We start from the raw sequence: 23,012 nt of genomic DNA on the forward strand, positions 1-23,012 counted from the left end.
CGCCCCGCTGGGGCAGGCCAACCTCGCCACCATGCGGGACGGCAATGGATGGTGAGGGGGGGAGATGGGCGGGGAGATGGGGGGGATGAGGAGGGGGGTGGGGGGGGAAGACCGGCGAATTGGAGTTTATGTGCTTTAGAGGATGGGCGGGCCGGGAAGAGGGTTGGGGATGGGAGGGAGAGGGCTGTCTGTGTTTGTGTGTCGGAGGAGGCGGACGGTGGTACGGGTGGTACTGGCTGGTTGGGGGGGAGAGGGAGAAGGGGTGGGTGTATGGGACGGGAGGGCTGAACCATACGAGTGTGTGTATGTATTAGTACATATCTTGATTTAAGGTCTTCGGCAGATGCACGTACATGTCTATATATCCCATGAGTATACGACGTACGGACCTAATGTCGTACGATTGGCCGTACTTTGCAGGATTAATTGTGGTGTGGTGTACATTCGTAACGCTCGGCCAGACGGGCCCGCGGCGTACGTGCTGGCCGAGGTGCTTGACCGCCTGGAGAGGTGGGGTGGGGGGAAGGGGGGGAGGGGTGTGTGTGTATGTGTTTTGGGGGGCGAAGGGTTCTCTCTTCTCCCCGCCCAACCATTTTCCGTTATCCACCTTTGGTATGCCACACCTGCTCGTACATCCTTATAACGGTATGTCCGTACATTCGTACTACGCAGATGGGCTGACAACCCGGGTTACTTCAGTGGCCGGGGGCTCAACGGCTGGTGCTGGGACCAACAGATGTACAGGTGGGGCGGGGCGGGGTCCGGTGGGTTTCGAACTTGCGCGGAAAGGGGGGGGTAGCTGGGAGGTGTGCCGGCTGTGTGTGTGTGTGTGTGTGTGTGTGTTTGGTTCTGTGTTTGTACGGCAGCTTCACCGTGTTGGAGCACGTGAGGCGGGACGGGGGGAGATGGAGGTGGGAATCGGGGCAGTGGAGCAAACGGTCACTTGGGACCACCTGGCGGTGCTGTGTGTATGTATGCATGTATGTATGTATGTATGACTTAGATTACACTGTGGGTCGCGAGATGTATGTATGTATGTGAGTATGTATGTATGTATGTGCGCACATGTTCATGCATGTGTGTTTTGCATGTGCGTGTGTATTGCAGGCAAGGGAGACTTGGGCAGTCGTACACGCACACTCAGAGCACCTTTGCTTCCCACCCGGACCTGCAGCCTCTAAACGCCCTCCCTCCCTTCCCCCCTCATTTCCCCGGCCCCCAACCCCCCAAAAAACCCTTTCCCCTGAAACACATACATACATACATACATACATAGGCAGGCGGCTGGCAGAGGTTAAGGCCTGACTTCTGCTCCCAGTTGACCCAGTCGACCCGGGTTCAAATCCGCCTGCCGGCTCCTCGGGTGTTTGAGGAGTGATGAAATGGGAGGTGGCCCCCCATCTTATGGACGGTGTAGGACGTGATAATATCAACTTGCGAGCTGACCAGGAACTAAGTTGATGCGCCGTTGATCCGCTAGATTTGGTTGGATGCTGGTGGTGAGTTGCCGAACTCAACGAATACATTCTGAAGTCGGATGGGGTGACGGATTAGGGTGCCCCTCTAGCAGGGGAGAGCAGGGACTGCCCCGGGAAAGGGGGCCGCTGGCGAAGTTAACCACCCTGTAACAACATACATACATGCGTACACACGCACACCCGTCCCTCGTGCAGCGATGCGTTCTTGTCGACACTGGCGGGTCGCCCTGTGTCGTACAGCTGTTGGTTAAAATACGAACCGCCCTCGTTGAAGGCTGAGTGGGATGAGTCACATGTACGACTATTCGGGGGAAGACCCGGTCGACCCTTTGAACATCAAGATTATCTCAGGGTACGGCACATGTGGTGTGTTTTATTCTTAGGGCGGACATGTGGCCTCGCTACATACTGCTATGTGCCGGAGGAATTGCTGTACAGTCGTCCATGTGTCGTACGGAGATTATGCGTGCATTATGCGGCTTTTGCGAGTACGTGTCGTGTCAACATGCAGCCATGTGTGTACGCAGCACCTTGGGGCCCCCTTCCTCCATCATACATACATACATACATACATACATACATGTACATATATTTCTACACATACACACACGCTCCCTTCTCATTTCCCCCTACCCTGCCCCCCCAACGCCCCAAGGATGTGCCCGCGCCCTGGCCCGCTGAGCTGCTGACTGAGGCCCCGGACTACCCCCACAAGAGGGTGGAGACCATTTGGATGGCCACCATGCGGGTCCCTAATGCCCGGGTAGGGGTGTGGGCCGGGGTGAATGAAGAGCAAGGGGGGGAATTTTTTTTAAATGACAGGCGTGTGTCTGTATGTGTATATGTGTGTGTGTGCTACACGGCCCCACCCACCCACCCCATCAGACTGCTCCAGGGGCAGTTGGGCTGGTTTAGATGTGTAACCCCCCCTTCCCTACCCCCTTCCCTACCCCCCTTCCCTACCCCCTTCCCTACCCCCCTTCCCTACCCCCTTCCCTACCCCCCTTCCCTACCCCCTTCCCTACCCCCCTTCCCTACCCCCTTCCCTCCCCCCTCAGGGCGATTGGCCTATGGAGCTGGGGGGTGCCGTGTACCCGCCTCAGCGGGGGGAGACGTCGCGAATATGGCGGGAAATATTGGAGGTGAGGACGGGGGAGAGCGGGTTTTGGAGGGGGAGGGGATGACGGCAGCCAAAGAGGCCAAGCAAGCGATACCCTGAGGGGGGGGTCCGGGAACTTGCGCCTGTGGGCTCATGGGGCCCACGCCTCACCGCTTGGCGATCTTCCGGTGGGGACTGGGGAGGAGCCGCCAACTAAAGAACCTGTGAACAAACTTCATTACCAACAAACTACCTTCCAACCACCACCTCCCGTACGTAACCCCCCACCAAACCAGGCTGATGGAGTCCCTCTGTGGCCGGATCCCGAGGACCCCACGAAGGTGGGCCCCGGTGGCGTGGGATGGGGGACATGTATGTATGTATGTATGTATGTATGTATGTATGTATGTATGTATGTATGTATGTATGTATGTATGTATGTATGTATGTATGTATGTATGTATGTATGTATGTATGTATGTATGTATGTATGTATGTATGTATGTATGTATGTATGTATGTATGTATGTATGTATGTCTTAGATTACACTGTGGGCCGCGAGTATGTTTCACGAGAACATGAGGAACCCCGGTTAACGCCCTCCCCTCTCCCCACACGTACATACGTACGTACTTACAGGCCGACCTGGCCGCCACCATTACGGAGACATTTGCCTACTTGCCCATCTACCTATCGGAGAGCTGGTCCCAAGGGGGGGCGCTGGGCTACTGGAACCCCGCACTGCTGCGACCCACGGGTCAGCCACCTGCGGCGCTGGCGCATTTCGTACATGTCCCCGGGGGGGCAACGAATAAATTGACCGTCAAGGTGCGTGTTTGTGCGTGTGCGTGTGTGTCGGGGCAAAGGGGAAGGGGGTGGAGGGGGAGAGGAGAGGGAGCTCTTAACGGAGGACGGCAGTAACGGGGGAGGGGAGAAGGCGAGGCTGCTCCGGGGCGCCCGTAAAACCCACACGCTCCCAGTCGAATGCGTGTCTATTCCCCCCTCCCCCCTCCCCCTCCCTCCCCTCCACCCCACTCCCCTCCCCCTTTCCTTCTATCACCAATCGCACCCCTCCCCACGGCGAATGATGCCGGGTGGTGCAGATGGCCTTCAACCATTGGGACTGGGACGTGGCCCACGCAGCTCACCCCAACCGGGGCGTGTTCTTCGCCTCCACGCGAGCCGCCCCCCTGCCGGACGTCCTGGCCCTCGACCCGCGGCTGGTGGCGGGGGGGAAGTGGTCGCAGGAGGGGGACTTCGCGGCGGTGGTGTTGGCGCTGCTGCGGCTGGCCCTCGAGATGGGTCGTGCGGTGGCCTACCCCGCACCCCCCTGCAACGCCAGCTGGCTGGGGGGGGAGGCCAACAACCGGCTGCCGCTGGTGGTGCATCACGTAAGGGGGGAGGGAGGGGAAAGGGAAGGTGTTAGGAAAATCTGGGTAGGTGCGGGTGTGCGTGTGCGTGTGCGGACGTGTCTTACTGTGCTGTCTTATTGTGTTTGGTAAGGGGCTGGGGAATGGGGGCAGGGGAGGAGAGGATTTCTCCAATTTTCTCCTCTCACCCTTCTGGCCCCCTGAACACACCACACCGCACCAGCACTCCACCCGCTGCCCGCCACCACCACCACCCAGGAACGCAACGCAGCGGAACCCGGCGGGGTACCGACGGGTGTGCGTGTGTGGCCTTTCCTGGGTCATTACCCCCCACCTTTAACCTTTAACCCCTCCTCACACACACGGACCTACGTGCAGGGGTTCCACATCCCCTACTCGCCGCGGGGAAAGGGTTTCAAGGACCTGCGATGTCTGTGGGGCGGGTATCTGCCTTTCGGGTGCCAGGCGTCAAGATGGTACTTTCCGGGCGGGTAAGTGCGTCACCGAGCAACGGATTAGGAATGTTGCTCTGTCTGTTCGTCTGTTCGTCTGTCTGTCTGGCTGCCTGACAGTCTCTCTGTCACCGTGTCCGTCCGTCCGTTTGTCCCTTCTGTTTGTTGTTTTGCCTCTTTGTCTGCCTGCCTGCTGTCTGTGTGACTACTGTCACAAATAACAGCGAAGGAGATAATCCCGAGCTCCCAAACTGGATAAAATACGTTTTCAGGTTCACAAATTTCTGGTCCTGACTCTGTCCTGAGCGGCTGACTGTAGGGATTTGAACTCCGGAACGTTGCGGTAGATGGCGGTTGGGAAAGGGGTACTTTCTAAAAGTTAAAGAAGAATATCCTCCCATGTGGGCTATATTGTAAAGATATTGTAGTTTCTGTATGTCTATCTGACTGGCTGCATCCATGCATTTTTCTCTGTCGGCCTGTCTGTCTGTCTGTCTATAGATAGATACACATGACGTGGCATCTTGCACCGCCCCTCTTGTTCCCGGCGCCCACAGGCTCCTCGCGCCCGAGTACGACCACCTCCTGGACATCATTCGCCGGGACAGCGCGGGACTTGCGGCGGCGCGCCAGAGCGCCGAGCACCTCAGCCAGCTGGGCTTCAGCACCAGGGCGGAAGATTTGCTGGCGTCGCCCGGCTTCGGCGGCGGCGTCAGCAGCGGCAGCGGCTTCAGCGTTGATTTCCAGGGCGGCGGCGGCGACGTAGTGACGGTGCCCCGGGAGCTGCTGCAGCCGCCGGCGGCGGCGGCGGCGTGGGACGTAACTCGGCTGGCGGCGGCGCTGATGGACAAGTACGGCGGTCCCGGCAGCGGACTCCAGGCGAACGTCGCCGATCTGGCGGCAGCAGCTACGGCGGACGTGGACAGCGCCACCACCGCCGCCGCCGCCGCCGCCACCACCGCCAGTAGCGGACGGCCCCGTGTATTGGTGCTGCCCGAGGTACCTCGTCTCACGGAGGTGCTGGGCCCCCGACATGAGCTATTCAAACGGGAGCTGGCTACGGGTCCGGACCGAAACGTCATGTCGTGTGACTGGATTTTGACTGGGAGGCCGTACAGACGGCGGCTGCTGCAGCAGCAGCAGCAGCAGGGTAGTGCCATGGCACAGGCGATGGCGGCGTGGCGATTAGGGGAGCTGCTGGAGGCGGAGGAGGTGGAGGCGGACGAAGCCTAGGAGCGCCTAGGGCCTCAACAGGTAACTGCAGCGGCAGCGGCAGCCGCCGCGGGACGGGGAAAAGAAGAGCGAACGAACAAACAAACAGACGAACACAGTTGGCTTTTGGGGTTTTTTCATGGAATTGGCCCCATGGGGTTGGGAAGTTGTACTGCACCTCCTGTGTATTTTGGTGGTTGCGTTGCTGCCTAGGAGGGGAGGGGGTTGACTAGGGTGCTGTTGCAGGTTTGAAGTTGGGGCTGGGGTCGATCATTTGGGGGGGGCGCCATTCGGCCTTAATACGCCGGGCCGAAAGAGCGACAGACCTGGTGCCCATGTACGTTTGTACTCATGTATGTATGTACCTAAGCCTCTATTTACACCAAATCTTGGTGGTGGAGGTTAGTGGCGGCGGCGCCACTGCCTAGACATGAGCTCCTCCGGGTGTTGGGGTGACCTGTCCCCTGGCGTAAAAGATGGGGGGTTGGGGTATTGTGTAATGAGTCGTCCTATAATGATTTTGTTTTCATTGCCGTACATGCGGCATTACCGTGATTTCTTTCGCTCTGCTTGTTTGGTATTTTCTGTGCACGCGGAAAAACAAGCGCACAAAACACTTCTTCTGTCATTATTATATAGTTATTACGAGCGGCGATTCTAATTCTTCGTTTTTGTGGATAAAAGGGTAAATGCGGTTATTGCCCGAAGCGCATGCACGACAATGCGTACTACTCTTCGGGACACGTGTTGCTAGCGTCATGCCGCCCGTGTGGGCCTTGCGATTTGTATTTATCTATGTATGTAACCCTCAGAAGCTGTGTCTGGGCGACTGGACGAATGGACGAGGGTCCTCTGTAACAATCGCAGACTGGACGACCGACATTCGTTGTGCCCACACCGCACTGCTCGCCAGCAGGCGAACACGGCCTCGTAGTAATGTCTGCAAGTACAGGAGCCGTAGCAATCGTTTCGCGTCGAGCATAGGGGATAGGGGAGCGTAACGACAGGGGAGCCTTCTGCGGCAAACGAAGACACCGAAGGAGTTCTTAAGAGCATAAATATGTCGGGGTTGCAACTTTCGCTCACGTTCCATATCCAACGCTCTGACCTATTCATCTGTTTTCCTTAACTTTTAATTGGATGTGGTCTTGTCGTACAGTGATTTCCGCACCTGGAGTTCCCATTCTAGGTTTCCATCGCGCCGCAGACTGGCTCCCCCCTGGATTAACGCTATGTCCAAAATAAAATACTCCACATCGCCGCCGGTGGCGTTGCCTTGCCTTGCGTTGCGTGTTCAACTCGTGACGATTTGCGTAGTTGTGATGCTCGACGTTGCCACGTGGGACTATGGACGCACGTCGCCGCGTTCCGGCTGTTGTTGTACACAAGGGCACACGAGGCTTACTAGCACTTTGCAACGAAGCATGCGGAGTTGCATGATTGCATATTATTAGTTCATGAAATATCACATAAAACCATCAAACGCGCCTTCACAGTCACCTGGCCATAACCTGACGGAGAACCCCGAGAAGCAAACGGTCAAAAGCCGCATTCCAACTTGAACGGGTCGCCCATGACATTTGCGACCTTGCTCACATACTGCGGGGGGAGTATTCCACTCTTAACTAATTTCATCAACCCGCCTGTCACGATCAGCCGACGGCCTCAAAGGTGGTAACGGTATATAATGTACATCAGTACTGCAACCGCTCCATGACCCCATCACTCGATGCTGTGAACCGAATCAGCAACTGTGGAGGCAACGCCCGAGCTATAGATAGATACGCCGAATGATAGATTAAATACTAAAAATTGCAGGCAGATAGATGACGAAGATAAACGCAAGACAAAAAGAAATCCTAATAGCTCACAGCGACAGAAACGAAAAAAGGAAAAAAGACAGAGCATGGCAAAATTATGAACAGAAAATATGCATCAGCACAGAACACCAAACAATCATCACAATAAAAGGATCCAATCCGCTAATCACGTACAACAGTGATTGTGTATTTCGGTTTGGAAAACAACAAACAAATGGCAATAAAAAAGCATAATCAGCTATGCAAAAATATAAAAGAAAATGGGAAGGGGCCGCCCTTCATTACCCAAATAGAACAAAATACATAAAAAAATTCCAGAGGAACACAAAATCCGCTTCAAGATGCCCGCAAGAACTCTCGCGTGCGATAACACACAAAAGGAATTCCAAAAGCAACAGTCAAGCAGACTTCGAATTGCAAGAAAGAGGAAGAGGCACAGAGACTCAAACAGACAGGTTGTGGCGCGCATTGCCTTCTCAACCCACCTCACGTCCGAGCAGTGCAGGCAAGAACTCAAGCTCGGTTCGTAAAACCAACCTCGCCTCCGACATCATATTCATTGCTTCCCATTTCTGTTACCCGCGCAAATTCTCTTCAACCAAATTACCCCCAAAAGATAAAAAGATGAATCCATTGCGGAAAAACCCGTTATTAGTACACCTGCGAAGAAAACCCAACTCCGCTGCGCTCCCTCCCTCCCTCCCTCCCTCCCTCCCTCCCTCCCTCCCTCCCTCCCTCCCTCCCTCCCTCCCTCCCTCCCTCCCTCCCTCCCTCCCTCCCTCCCTCCCTCCCTCCCTCCCTCCCTCCCTCCCTCGATCGAGCACCGCTCCATTGCCCCTCAGCCCGCGTCAGGTCTCCCGCCCCTCCTCTCCCCCTTCTCCTCCCGAACGCACTTCACACCGCCACTCCGTTCGCCCCCACGTGCATTCATCGTCGAGACGTAATGGCCGGATGATCAAATGCTCCGCACACCCCCTCAGCAGCCAGCAGTGACAGCTCAACTGTCCTAATCATGGCACCTCATAACGCTCATCATCATAATAATCCAGACGACGACACATTACCGACATGAATATTTTTATGTAGTTGCTCGAGGTATTCATCAGTCCAGGCGAAGAAGCTGCCCTGCACTAGGAAGCCGCATAAATAAAAAATGTATTTGTGAGGGCGTAGAGGGAGAAAGATACGCAAAATCGTACAAACAGCTTGGCAGCGTGTAACGTACTCAAAAGAAAGCAGTGGATAAGTAAAAACGCCTATACGGAATGACAAACGTATCCCTCATCATAGATCCACACACCGCACCTCAAGAAGATGTAATTATAAACAACATAATTAGAAAGCCGTAAATAAAATTTAAATAATCTTATAAAGTTCGACAGTGAAAGAGACGACATTTCTCATCGCCCTGTTTGTTTATTCGTTTTTCTAACTTGTCACCCACGCACCGACAGACGGCTCAGCACAACTCCCCCTCAGTCTCCGGCCCCTCTTCTTCCTCCTCCTCTCACTCGGCTGCGCGTCGCCCGAGCAACCGTTAGCTGCCCTGCTTTCCCTCGGTCTGCCCTGCCAAGGCAGGAGGCCCTCTGGCCAGCTAGCTAGCCAGACAGACAGACAGACAGACAACGCGCACACACACAAAAACGCGTACCCTCCTCAACACGAGAAATACCTCTCCCATCTTCACCTCGTACAGCTCTCCACCGAATCGCTCTCCAAAGATCTTCCTTACATAGTTCATTACATGACGAGGTCAGCACGGCAGCTTTACAACCCATGCCCACCCTGCCTCAGGATCACCTCCGGTGTGTTCGAGGTTCCCTGCGGTCTCTCAGTGGGCGGGTGGGTGCGGGGGTGGGTGCGGGGAGAGGGCCGGGTGGGGCGAGATGAGTGAGTGAGTGAGTGAGCGGTAGGTGAGTGAGTGAGTGAGTGAGTGAGTGAGTGAGTGAGTGAGTGAGTGAGTGAGTGAGTGAGTGAGTGAGTGAGTGAGTGAGTGAGTGAGTGAGTGAGTGAGTGAGTGAGTGAGTGAGCGGTAGGTGAGTGAGTGAGTGAGTGAGTGAGTGAGTGAGCGGTAGGTGAGTGAGTGAGTGAGTGAGTGTGTTACAACAACCTCCCCCCCACCTGCCGGCCAACCCCCCTCACCTGCCGGGGGACCGAGGCATCACCTCCCGAGCCACAGCCGCCGCCCGGCTCGCTATCCAGGCCGACATCCCCATTCCCGCGGCGGTCCGGAGCTTGCACGTGGCCCCGATGCCGGAGGGCCCGGTGCCGGTAGTGGGTATGGTAGGGGCGGTACGCGTACAAGCCTGGGAGTGCTGTGGGGTTGCGGTGCCGCCGCCGCCGCCGGTGGTGGTGGTGGTGCTGGCGGTGCAGTGCTGCTGTGCGGGAATCGCGGCTGCCGCGTTCGACCTGCGGCCCACCTGCCGTTCATGACAGGGGTGAGAGGAGAAAGGGCCGACGGAGACGTCGAGCGAGCCAAGGGGTATTGGCTCAGGGCCGTTCACGTGGCCGGGCCGATCGGCCCCGGCTCCAGTGTAACAACTACAACAACAGCTACAACCGACTGACATAGTCGTACGAGTACTGCTGCTGCTACAACGACACACATGGACACATAACAAATGCCTTTCTATATCGATCCATTATTTTGTAAAATTGCGCGCTCGCGCGCAGCCGTACACGCACCTTAGCACTATCGTCCACACAGCCAGATCCCGCGCCCCGCTGCTGGTGCTGCTGCTGGCGGTACTGCTGCTGATGGTGATGATGGTTGTAGTCATGGTGGGGCTGCTGCTGCTGCTGCTGCTGCCGCAGCAAGGAATTCTCCAAGGTGGGTCGGACAGTCGCTTCGCCATGTCGAAGCATTCCCGTGTAAATGGCCGCCAGACGGCCCCGCTCTCCGCCCGACAGCGCCATCGCCGGGGCCACGGAGTCCCGTTGCCACAGGTTCAGCGTCACCGCCGCTGCCGCCGCCTCTCCCGCCGCCGCCGCCGACGGCTCTCCCGCCCGCGAGCCTCCTGTATGGGTCTCGGATGGAGCCCTGAAACCGAGCAGGTTGAAGCGCTGAGGAGACGTTGACGGGGCCGCTGAGGGGTCGGCGGCGCCGCTGACGCTGGAGCGGCTGCCCGCTGCAGTAGTCCTGGCGGTTTGCCAGCCGCGCAGCAGCGACTGTACGGATTTCACCATGTCGGATCGTGACGTCAGCACCGATGACGTGAACGTACCACCGCCGCCGCCGCCGCTGCTGATATTGCTGCCTATCCAATCTGGCCGAGCAGTCAAAGCACCGCTCAGGTAACTGCCGCCGCCGCCGCTGCCACTGCCGCCAAACCAATCTGCCCGTGCGCTCTGATAGCCACTGGCCGAGCTCCAAGAGGGTCTATGTCCGCGCGCCGCTGCCGCAGCAGTGCCGTCACCAGCGGCGGTGGTGCTACTGAAGACGCCGCTGCAGGCATCCCGCAAGCTAAGCTTATGCAAGCCCAGCTTCAGAACCTCCAGTCCGCGGAACGCTGGTGGCGCGGTGGGTGCGCGCGGCGGCTGTGGTGGCGGCCGTGTCATACCAGCGGCAGCGCTGCCGTCGTATCCCGGCACTGACGCCACCCGCTCCGGTTGCATGCCCTTGTATGGCAGACTGTTCGGCGCCGGCGCCACCGCCGCCATGTACGGCACTAGGGGCGCATCCCAATCGTCGTTGTCGTCATCTCCCTCGCCATCACAATCCGTGCCTTCCTCCGCTGCGCCGCGGCCGCTGCTGCGATAGCCCGGTACCCCGGAGGGCCGCCGCGGCCGCGGCTGCAGCTCCAGCGGTGACAGTGGAGGTGTGTACGGCAGATCCAGTCCCCGGCTTCCGTGGTTGTCCGTACGCAGCTGCTGACGGGATTTCAACATGCCTCGGGGTTCGTCTGGCCGCTGATATAAAGCTAGCGGCGGCCGAAGACGCTCATGCTGCTGTGATTGAGACGATGGGAGCTGTCTTGAAGCCGAGGGGTGACTGATCGACACGGCGCCGGTGCACGACAGAGCCATCGGCGACGGCAGCGAAGGTGGCAGCAATGACAACTTCGCCACGGGCGCCGACGCCACGGCTGCGCCGACGCCGGCGCCGGCGCAAGGCAGGGACGCCTTGTCCGCTACCAGCCGCGGCATCATCCAGGCCCGACGCGACGCCGACCTGGACCTTAGCAGACTGACGGCAGCCGACGACTCGGCGGCAGCGGTCGAGGAGGCGGTTGCACCAGCAACGGCAGCGGTTGAGGCTGTGCTATCGCGCGCCGTCAAGTCAGCTGCCGCCGGGGCCGCCGCCGCCGCCGCCATATCGACAGACGAGGAGTGCGATACCGCCGAGCTGTTCGAGCTGTCGTACGACGCGAGGGTGCGCCTGGAGCTGCCGTTGCCGCCGCAGCTGCGAGGACTCCGAGGTGAGGAAGGGGAGGACGAGGGGGTTCTGCGGACCGGCGGGGAGGAGGAGCGAGAGCTCGCCGCCGCTGTATCGCCTCCACCGCCTGTGGCGCCGCCGCCCCGGGGAGATAAGGTCTCCCCCCTGGCTATTAGGAAGGCATGGGTTGCCCGCTGAGTATAATGACGATGATGGTGCTGCTGCTGTTGCTGCGGCTGCTGGCGCTGCTGGCATCCTTCGCTGTTGCTGGTGGCAGTGCCAGTGGTGTGGTTCTGGTTGCGCTGGTGTTGTTGATGGTCCTCCTCCTGGTCGAAACAAACAGGACGACGATGAGGGAGGGAGGAAAGCAGTGAAAAGGCAGAAGGTACGACGACGCAAAGTGTGCTGAGCTTGTAGCGGTAGCAGTAGCAGTAGCAGTAGCAGTAGCAGTAGCACGGGGGGGAGATTCCTCGTATCCTGACGTACAGCCTCATGGGTACCTGTCTTGCTATTAACAACCCCTCAGGGACATGGGGCCCCAAATTGACCCACGGGTCGCGGACGGAGGCCCTTTCGCATTACACAGGCCCCATTAGCCTTTCGGAGTTGCCCTTCGTTAAAAGCCTCCCACCCGTACCCGGGATGAGGCCGTCTCCTCAGGTGCACGGTCTCGGTGCGTGTCTTTCCCACCCTCTTTCGACACCGCCTCCATCGCCGCCTGCACACTTCCGGCGCCTCCGCCAGCTGCTGTGACGGCCGTGGCTGCGCCTATAGTAGACACCGCTGCTGCCGCATGGTCGCCACCACCCTCCCCACCGGGGATTATTACCGACCCGGGCACCGCCAGCGGTTGTCCGACTGGTCCTGCTGCCACCACGGGCTGCTGGGTAACCGCCCGAGCATCGCTGCCGCCTCCGCCTCCGCCTGTGCCGCTGATGCTGATGCCTTGCTTTCCCCGCTGGCCGCCATAGCCAGCAGCGGTGCCGAGCCTGCAAGCCGACAACGACGACGATGGCGCAGCGGCAGCGGTAACAGAAGCGCGACCAACTACCCTTCCGCCGGAGCGGCAAGCAACACTCGGTGCGTCAATCGCCGCCATGATGCGGTCCAGGGAAGGAGCTGCCGCCGCTAGTGCTGACGCCGCAACGGACCCTGAACTCGACGCTGGCGCCACTGGCGCTGACGGCCCCAACGATAAGGTTGTGGGACAAGATAGCAGCGGCGGCGAGTCAACACTCCAGGGACTGATCCCGTCACAGCCGTACGGCACGGCATCAAGAGCTGCAATTGCCGTGATGATGGCTGTGCGGCGGGACGAGAGCGATTCGTCCCGGCCTTAAAGAGAGGAGTTAGGAAGAGGCAGGCGGAGGAGGAGGTGACGGGACATTTCATGAGAGGAAATGACCCGCGGGTCGCATTTCATACGGGGTCAAAGGATGGTCACGTCGCATAAAGAGCCCCTTTAGGGGCCGTAGGACATGGGCATGTCCGTTTTCCACACGACCGTTACGGCCACCCGTTTCCTCCGGTACCAGTTACCAGTTACCAGTTACCGCCCTTATTATGACCACACCGCAACCCCACTTCACAGCAATATGCAAACGTGCCCTACTACTGCCCGATACTCACTTCTCGCCAAGCCGCGAGGGGACAACGGCGCCGACAGCTCTTCCACCACCGTCAGTTGCTCGTCCAATGACCGCCGTCGTACCGAGCCCCGCAACCGAAAAGACCCCGCGCTGCTTAAAGTTTTCATATCCAAAGCCTCAGAGAGTCGATCCTGAAGAATCGCTGCCATCGATGCCGCCGGTTTCGACGGCGGCGGTGGCTGCGACGGTGACGTTTCGCCGCCATCAGTCACCCTCATCCCGCCGCGCCGTGATCGCGTCTGTACAAGAACACGTCGGCCAGTGGGCTGGTTTCAGAACGCCATTGGTAGTTGACAATTGGTGGTTTAAACAGTTTGTGATGACCCGGGTCAACAACCCGTGACCCGCAATAACGCCCACAAAACCCAACGTCCCTCCCGCCCCTTTCCCCTTCGCCTCCTCCAAAGCCCCAAAACTACTTCTCCTCACCTTACTCCGCATCATAATTGCCACCCGCTCCAAAGCCGCATCTGTCGTACCCGGCCGCGGAGGCTCCCACTGCGAAACCCCCAATCCCCCACCACTTGTACCCCGAGTGCCTCCCGCTGCTGCCGCCGCTGCACTTGCCCTCGGCATGCGCATTGCCCCCGACCACACCGCGCCGCCCTTGCTGCTACTGCTGCCGCCGCCACTGCTGCCATCGCCTTTGCCCGCACCTTGCGCAACCTTGAGTCCATGCCGCTGTTGGCCCTTCCCCTGCCGCCGACCCTCCCCATCTGCTGCCGTCGCAGCCGCCGCCGCCCCCAACCCCTCCGCCACCAGCGGCGGCGGCGTCGGTAGCCGCCCCGGCCCTGACAACCGCTCTCGCAAGCTGCAGTGCTGCTGCTGCTGCCAGCCACCCCCGGCCGCCGATACCGACCCCAATGACTTCCTTTGTACTTGTTGTAGGTTGGTAACGCTGACGCTGGCCGCCACCTCCATTCTGCTGCGACGCTGTTCCACCCGTACTCTGCAGCTCTCCTTTAGTGCCGTCAGGTCAGCCGGGTGCACGAGCTTGCGTAGGTCCCTCAGCTGCAGGGAGAGGGCCACGAGGCCGCTGCTGGAGGTGACGATGCAGCTGTGGGGCTGCCGCTCCTCACCCAACACACCCGCCTCGGAACACCTTTAGGTGGGTAGGTCGGTAGGTCGGTAGGTAGGTCGGTAGGTAGGTAGGTAGGTAGGTAGGTAGGTAGGTAGGTAGGTGGGTGGGAGTGGGTGGGAGTGGGTGGGAGTGGGTGAGAGTGGGTGGAAGTTTGTGCTATGAGCTTGGAGACGGAGAGAAACACGGCAGGTGTGCTATCAGTAAGCATGCTACGTGTGATCGTGGTGCGTGTTTACCTGGAAGCAGGAGATAAAACAACTGCCGTGGTGGCGCTAACGCGTATTCATGTCAGCCCAGCTCAGCGCACATACAGGGTCATGCAAATACACGGACTTCATGCTCCGTGTCCAAAGGACGAATCGTGTGATGAAGCGAGGAGTGCGGAGCTGCAATCCGGGGCGGATCACAGCCTTTGTACCCACCATCATCCATTAAACCCCCACTGCCACCCACGCTCAAGGCACTGCGGTCCCCTCCCTTACTTCTACCCCACTGACCTCCCTCCGTTCCCCTCCCCCCCCTTCCCCTAACCCCCACATATGCACGCCCCACGCACATATCCCCCGGCCCCAGGACCGCCAGCTCCAGTCGCCTGATGCGGCCCGCTCGGGCCAGATGGGGATGCTTGCCGCCACGCATCATCAACACCGCCGCACCGCCGTACACAGGCCCCAGATCAGGAACCGGAACCTCTGAGCCGTCCTCGGGGTACTGAAGCCCCTCCCCCCCCTCAGGAGCCTCAAAGCCCGGCGTATGCTGCGTCGCCTGCCGCTGTAGCCGATTCTGAGTTATAGCTTGCGGTTGTTGGTGTGGTTGTTGCTGTGGCCGCATGATGGGGCTTGGGCTTCGTGTGGGACGCGTGGGTGAGGTGGAGGTGGAGGAGGTGGAGGAGGAGGAGGAGGAGGAGGGGGAAGAGGCGGAGATTGGGAAATCGATGTTGGGGTTTGCAGACGTAGGACGGGATTCGGTGGCGACCGCTGCGGGGGCGGGGCCGGCGGGGGCGGTGGAGGAGGCGAAGGGCGCGGGAGTGACGATGGCTGCTGGGTTTTCACAAGCGACTCGGACGACGAGCTACGGGAGCAAGGAGGGGGGGGGCCCGTAGCAGGATGGGAAGGGTCGGGGGGAGGGAGGGCTTCGAAACAGGACCAGAGGGGGTACATGTGTTGGGTTTTAGGGTTTAGTTGGGGTGGGATGGATGACGTGGATGTGGATGTGGATGGGCAGAAGGAGACGGAGTACATCCGGGGTAAGGCCCATATCGGCAAACAGAGGATACACAGGTACAGACAGACAGACAGACAGGCGTGCTATGCATATGGAAACGAGCGTCATGTCCTCACAAGACATATGTACATATGGCTACGTACATTTTTAGGCGTAATTTTCCACGCATACATACAGAAAGACACCCACACACAAAACCCAATTCCACGCCACCCCACTCGCCTTGCAGTGACCCTCCAAAATGAGGTCCAGGGAGGCGGGCGGCTGACCCTGCTCGTGAACCGCCGTACTCATAGGCACCGTACGGCGACGCATGGCGTACGCGAGCCGCCGAAAATCCGTACGACGCAGAGCTTCCGACAGCACCGCAGAATTCCGCAGCAGAGCCATCTTGGCCTTTGGGGCCCCCCAGTGTGTGTGTGTGTGTTCGTTTGTGTGTGTGTGTGTTTGGGTGTGTTTGGGTGGGTGGGTGGGTGGTTGTCAGCACGGAGGGTGCGGAGTGTCGACGCCTCTACGTCAGTTGCGCTGTTACTACTCGACATGCGAGTGCTTCTACTGGTAGGTGCTACAGCTGCTGCTGCGGGGGTGGAAGGGGGCCCGCCGCAGGGCTCCCTTAACACTGTCGTTTTAGCTTACAATAGCCCATGTATCTGTATGTATGTACGTATGCGACAGCTCCCCATTCTAGCAGCTCCATTCCATACATACAGTGCTTCTGTGCGCATGTATGGTGACATCCAACCCCGGCCTCTCACGTCCCATCAAAATGGCCCGGGGCATCCCCACTGCGCATCCCGCTCGTACACACATACACACAGGCAAACACATGCAGCACCAGGAAACCTTACAGCTTACCCAGTCAACCCCCAGCCTCCTCCCCACCCACGTACCTTGAGCTCCCCATCAAATCCATTGTCCACAATGTGGTCGTAGTCGCACCTCTCCAGTACCAGCAGGTCAGAAGCCTCCACCGCCAACAACATACCCTCCTGGGGCTGAGAACATAAAGACACAAAAGGACACAATTCAAAGACACACACACACGCATTCTCTCTCTCTCTCTCTCACGCACGCACACTCTCTCTCGCTCTTACACGCAAATACACACACAATCTCTCTGGGTGTGTAACATCGCATCATCACATTTACCATTCACGCAACGCACGACGCTCTGCCCTGGAAAGGACGCGACAGACGCCAAAAGCTTTACGGCTCGCAGTAAACAAACTGGCATAAACCCACACAACCCACCCTACCTCCCTCGCCCCCACTCTCAGACAATAACACCTACCTACCTTTCGCGATGCTTCCTACCCGCCACGTAAACACACGTGGATACCTTCTAGCCCAGCACCTCTCCACCCTCCTCACCATCCCGCCCCCCAGGCCCTATGTCGCCCCCCAAACCAGCCCCAGAAACCCCTCCCGGCCCCCTCCCCTCTCGTCCCTGTTTTACCAGCGGTTCCTGGTCCAGCAGCGCCGCCTCCCCCGTGTAGCTGCCCGTGGGCAGGTCCCTGTACCACATCTCCGCGCCCAGCTCCCGCCACTCGGACTGGGAGGGGGACCCGCTGCGGGCGCGGATGGCGCGACGGAGCACACCCTTGAACTTGTTGAACTCCATTTCACCTGAGGGCCCGGAGGGGGGGTGGGGGGCGGGAAAGACGAAAACCACGAACGAGTGAAGCTGCTGCCAGGGGGCAAGAGTGTACCAGACGTAGGCCGGAGAGGGGCCGGGTGACAGCGAGGGATGAGATGCAGCATCCAAGAGACAGCTGCCGATGGCGGGAAGGTGTGGAGGTAGCGGGAGGAGGCAAGGGCGAGTGTGGGCGGACAAGCCTGTGGGTGCCGGTGGAAGGCACGTGTTTCAAAACTCCCCCAAGGCGCTAGATGGGTGCGGGAAGTGGTGGTAGTGGTGTGGGGAGGGGGAAGGGAGTGAGATGCAGTCACATATATATAGAACGTTGTTGTCCATGTTTGTTGCGCTTCGTGCGTGTGGGGAAGGGTGGCCTCCTGCGCCTCCGCGTCCTAACCCGCCTAGTACCCCAATACCCCCCCACACACACCATCCAGCACCCTGCAAAGCCCTACCCCCCCCACCCACACCCAACCACCCTCTCGTACCCGATCCGTCCGTGTCCACTCCGTCCATCATCTCCGCCACCTCCTCCTGGGACTTATGAATGCCCATCATGTCCATGGCAACTTGCAGCTCCGAAACCGTGATGGCACCTGTCGTACAACCGACAACAGGACCAGGTGGACAGAGCGACGGCGTTCGGAGGTATCAAAGAAACAAGTGGAAATAGGCACATGCGTGACGGAGAGAGTGACGGGTATAGGGTATGGGCGGGGAGAGGGGGGAAAGAGATACAAAGGACCCCACGATTTTTGGAAAGGTGGAAGGGTCTCCGGGTACCCCGAACTCCAGGACATAAAACTCCTAACCGAAAAAAAACCGCTCTGCGCAGCCGCCGACAGGTCATCGATGCCGCGTCCATACACATAGCTGCTGTTGATCGCCGCCCCGTTCCATAATGCCTTTGCCGTCACCTCCACCCGTCACCTCTATCGTCCACAATAGCGCCCACTGCCGCCGTCGCCGCCGCCGCTGCCATTTCCCTCCCCCTTAGGAAGAAGCCGCGGTTTCTTCCCGCTCACTCACCTGACCCGTCCGTGTCAATGTGTTTGAACAGCGCCAACATCTCCTGCTCCGTCACATTCTCCAGTCCGCCGCCGCTACCACCATTGCCACCACCACTGCCGCCACCACCACTGCCGCCACCACCACCATTGCCACCACCACTGCCGCCACCACCGCCGCCCCCAACTGTGTCCCCGGCCCCTGCGCCCCGCTGCGCCAGACGCGGTGCGAAGGCCTCCCTCCTCCGACTCCGCAGCTGCACCTTGCCCCGCAGGACCTGTTGCGGAGCGGGGAGGCGGGAGCACGGGGGAGAGAGAGGGGGAGAGGGGGAGGAATACACACACAGGAGTACACAACCTTTCACAGACCACTCCGCCACTCACGTTCTGACGTAAGCGACGTTCCCCCCGGAGGAAGCGATGGTCTCCCGAGGCAAATCCCGACTGTCAATACCAAGGGGCGCACACTAGGATATGCACATGGGTATGGGTGTGTGTAGGAATGGCAGTGCTGCTGCTGGTGGTAACTATGTTGGGTAGTGGATGGTATGAGATTATGGGGATAGCTGACTCGACACACGGCCGTTGAAATCCGTTTGTAGCGGCTTTGGCAGGGGCAGTGCTTGACACCCGCTATTGAAGGACAATTAGGAGGAGGAATAGGAGAGAGCGAAATCACAAGCAATAAGCAAATAGACACAACAGAGCCCCGCCGACCAGGACCGGACGTGAACGGGGGACGTCAAGAAAAGGGGGGGCCTAACATATGTGACACGCGTGTGCGTATGCTTCGGCTCTCGCTCACGTAAATGTACAGCAGACCTCGTCCAGCGGGGACAGCTACGGGATTCGCCCCACCGCCGCCGCCGCCACCGCTGCCAATGGCCACACCGCCGGCCCCGGCTCCCGCCGGCCCGGCCGCTACATCACCATTAGGAGACCAGGGCAGCTTCAGAGACTCCATCTCCTTGAGGGCGACAAGGCGGGCCACTGGGCGCGATGGGGGGATGAGAAGGGGTCGGGGAGTTCGTATTGGGAAGGGCGAGGGGACTCGGGAGGGTCGTGGGAAACACGGATGAGGACAGGAAGCGGGGGCCGTAAAGGCTGAGGCAAGGAAAGCCCCGAAGGAAACCTCTTACGGCTTCAGCCGTCCAGCACATCTCCAGCCCGTACTGCCATCCCCGCTCCAATAATTAGCCTTTTCCTGGTCGGTGGGAGTGGCGGTGAAGGAACGCCAGTGAGCACCACAGAGCGAGGTGCCAAGCCAGGGAGAAGCTGCCACGCCTACGTTTGCCATTCCCAGTTGGTTCGGTGAAAGAACTTACAAAATAATGCATAAACGGAACAACCACCCTCCAAGCCTGTAAAGGGATTTACTAAGCAGGCAACTCCCGTCCTAACCAATAGGATGGGCGTGTGTGTGTGTGTGTGTGTGTGTGTGTGTGTTACAGTGGGCTCCAGACTCACGAAGAGTAGAGCCAGCTGGCCAGCTGGCCGTGCACTGCACTAGAGAATAATATGCAAACTAGGCAATCACCCAGATGAGACAAGTAATGGATGTTGGGGGCTTAGAAAGGGAATGCGCCCTGTCACAGCGCGATTCCAGCCGATTCCGCAAGCGCGGGTTATGCTGAATCGGAAGCGGACAGGTAACGTATTGTGCACTTTGCTGGACTCCCAGGCCTACATGAATATGTCAGCATGCAAACGTCGGCCATCGTTGATATCTTTTGAAATTTTATGCATGTTTCACAGAAATATAAGCATTAATCATCTTTAATCATGTGCAATTGCGAAAGCTTTTTAGATCCCTTGCAAGGGTGACAAAACGTCAAAGCAACGCCAGTTCGCGAGCTAAACAACGTACTTCAGGAGAACTTTACAACATAGTTTTATCTTCTCGTTAAACAAAACTCGTAGTTTCCTGGGCATCGGGACCACCACTGGGAATGCGTCAGCTATCCCCGCGCCAAGCCTGCGAAGCCACTGTAAGCATTCCAGTGAAAGTAGGACACTTTTGAATACATATTGCGCAGGACTGAACTACATCAAGAGCGATAAGCGTTTTACAGTGCATCCGAAATGCGCGGACAGCGGGCAACCTAACGTCGTAAGATCTACGAAACAAAAGGCAATGACAGGTTCTTGTGTTTGGGCACGGACTGCAACGAGCGGGACAAAGGCGAGGGGCGGTACAGTGGGACTGGCTTGTAAAACGTGGGCTAGTGCGGCATCGTTCAGAGCTTAAATTCTGAAATATTCAGTTATCTCACCTATAAATTGGCTATCAAATGCGTGTCTCCAACCGGCGTCTAACTTTAACTTCAGTTTTCGCTGTACGTCACAAGGTTTTGCCATGGTTTTAGCCCTCGGAATATTCAATTTTGGTTAGGTACAACAAATCCTCAAGCCATAGCTTCTGGTTGTATACCGACAGCTCAAAGAGCAAGGGACGATTCCAACCAAGCCGGGGCTTCCTTCGCAATTCATACCTCCCACGGGGTCCCCCGGTTTTTCCCTTGCATGCCTATCCCCGACGTAGATGCCGCCAAACCTATCTCCTTGCCAACCTGCCCCTCATCCTCCCATCTTACCGCGCGCACCGGCTCGTCACCAAACCCTGTTCATCTGGGTCTTATACGGCTGCAAACATCACCCCGCACCTAAACTCCCTCAATTTCCCTGTTGCTCGTTGTCGGCGTCCAAACCTCCTCAACACCCATCCGCCCGTCGCCAACCCACTCCGCATCCCCAAACATGCACAAACAAAGCAATAATCTTGCACCATATAGGTGCTTTTTCTAAACAGGGCCCCGTGCCTGTGTGCCCGCTCTACATTCACTTCTCCGGAGCCCCAACCTCAGATCCCGCCCACATCACAGCACATACCCCCACCGCGCATGACGGTCCTCATCTACGCACCGTGGCAGAGGTCCCGATGCACTCCAGGGCCATCCCTTGTCATCATCGCCAGCCACTCCGTCTCCCCCTGGATGTAGCCCACCTGGGGGTTGGGGAACCGGAGTCTGCCAGGTGCAGTTCCAATCTAATTGTACGTTCTTTGATAATGTGCATGTTGAAAGTGCAATAACGTGGCGCATGGCTGGTACCTCAATAGAATTCCGTAGCTGCGGCTTCTTGGCCAGGGCGCGACATATCCGCTTGATGACCGTGGTCCTCTCGAGGGACGAGTGAAGAGCTTTAAGGGTTAACATTTGGGGTATGGGAACGGGAAGGGAGGTGGGGAGGGAGGTATGGAGACAGCAGGTACTCTTAGCGCCGCAAAGCTGGGCTCTGAGAAATTACGCAGCGCAGTGCACAAGCACGTGTATGCCGTTTCTGTGGGGCATGAGCTACACGTCCGTTCTGTGGGGCATGAGCCACACGTCCGAAGTCTGCACAGGTGAGGGGAGTGCCCCGGCAATTGGCTGTTAGAGGCGCTCTGAAACTGGCAGACGCCAATTCCCTGTGACAAGAATTACGGATTAGAGACAAAGTCAAAGCAGTTCCCGGCATGCCGGATGTGCACCTTCCTGATGTGATGACGTTCACCAAGACAGGGCCCAGTGAAAGCCAAGCTCGGATTCCAGGCAGGTTGGCGCACACATGTGAAGTGTAAAATTCACGATGCCGTTGATCGTTCACGGCATCGCGCTGGCTATCCATTAGCATTGGATTCTATCCCCTTCGCACTATACTTCTTGCCGTTGAAAGGTAACGGAAGGCGAAGTCATTCGCCCCCCAAACAAGTTTTATTTAATGTCCTTACTGCAGGGCCATCACGCACTGACGATGATCTTTGTGCGCCGGCGGGCGTTTCGGGAGTGCGGAATGGCAGACCTGAAAATTCTGACTGGGCGCATCACCGTGAAAACGTTTATGACACTGTCGCCCCCACTCATAAAATACATCGTCATCAAACGCCATCCTAGCAACAAATAATCCGGGAATCGCCAAACAACCACACGCCGGGTTTCATTCCTTCATCCATGACGACAAACACCCCCGAATGGCGCAGAGCCTAAAATAAAAGCGTGGCAGCAGACCGGGGACGCGACGTACCTGCAAAAAGTGCGCTTTCCTTTGGCAAGCCGGCCATCACTATGGTCCTCTTGACTCCCCACAATATCTCCGCCAATGTCGCAAGCGATAATTCATGTACGTGGCATCATATAAATGATCATACAGCAAATATGTACCGAACAGAACTCCCGGCCGTTAACCCGAGGAGATCATGACCAAGGAAATTCTCTGTAAGGCCTACACCACAAGGAAGAGTTCTTATACCGACGTCGATAAGCAGCAGCAGCTGTCGCAAAACCATGCCGTTTAGCAATTCTCAACTCTTAATCTGCTCTGTCGTGCCATCCATTTTTCAACAGAATTTTGGAAAGTCCGTTACTTTGAGTACCTGAGTTATGCTCGACCAGGAAACCTTTTGGGGATGTTTGCGTGGACGTCGTACACCGTATGTACTCACTCATCTCTGAACTGGATTGCCAGCTTCAGGTTACTACATGGATAGAAGATGCTTCTGGTTTGTTTGTCCCGCCACAACGCGTGTCCCATCGTAGTTATTACGGCCCCTGAGCCATTGTCTTACATTTCCTT

The 23,012-nt window shown here is 58.0% G+C and overlaps 2 protein-coding genes across 2 annotated transcripts in view; one reads left to right on the plus strand and one right to left on the minus strand.

Annotated features, from left to right (window-relative positions):
• Positions 1 to 5,633, plus strand: part of VOLCADRAFT_88492 (uncharacterized protein) — a gene marked incomplete at both ends in the record, with an annotated part of 7,553 nt that extends 1,920 nt beyond the window's left edge. Inside the window, 11 exons of the mRNA XM_002948106.1 lie at positions 421 to 510; positions 673 to 744; positions 1,674 to 1,830; positions 2,134 to 2,241; positions 2,537 to 2,620; positions 2,874 to 2,918; positions 3,218 to 3,406; positions 3,682 to 3,969; positions 4,207 to 4,245; positions 4,327 to 4,439; positions 4,958 to 5,633. Coding sequence (XP_002948152.1) covers positions 421 to 510; positions 673 to 744; positions 1,674 to 1,830; positions 2,134 to 2,241; positions 2,537 to 2,620; positions 2,874 to 2,918; positions 3,218 to 3,406; positions 3,682 to 3,969; positions 4,207 to 4,245; positions 4,327 to 4,439; positions 4,958 to 5,633 — 1,861 coding nt within the window. The remainder of the gene's footprint in view (positions 1 to 420; positions 511 to 672; positions 745 to 1,673; positions 1,831 to 2,133; positions 2,242 to 2,536; positions 2,621 to 2,873; positions 2,919 to 3,217; positions 3,407 to 3,681; positions 3,970 to 4,206; positions 4,246 to 4,326; positions 4,440 to 4,957) is intronic.
• A 3,566-nt stretch (positions 5,634 to 9,199) lies between these two features.
• Positions 9,200 to 22,500, minus strand: VOLCADRAFT_116719 (uncharacterized protein; the record flags this gene model as incomplete). Its single annotated transcript, XM_002948249.1, has 16 exons — positions 9,200 to 9,260; positions 9,575 to 9,852; positions 10,118 to 12,133; positions 12,439 to 13,142; positions 13,437 to 13,695; positions 13,886 to 14,558; positions 15,094 to 15,514; positions 15,980 to 16,157; positions 16,652 to 16,756; positions 17,218 to 17,387; positions 17,883 to 17,990; positions 18,424 to 18,679; positions 19,207 to 19,391; positions 21,324 to 21,405; positions 21,512 to 21,600; positions 22,464 to 22,500. 16 exons carry the CDS (start codon positions 22,498 to 22,500, stop codon positions 9,200 to 9,202), a joined length of 5,622 nt encoding a protein of 1,873 aa, XP_002948295.1.
• Positions 22,501 to 23,012: the final 512 nt, after the last annotated feature.

Source organism: Volvox carteri (genome assembly GCF_000143455.1).
Source record: "Volvox carteri f. nagariensis unplaced genomic scaffold VOLCAscaffold_9, whole genome shotgun sequence".
NCBI classification, from domain to species: domain Eukaryota; kingdom Viridiplantae; phylum Chlorophyta; class Chlorophyceae; order Chlamydomonadales; family Volvocaceae; genus Volvox; species Volvox carteri.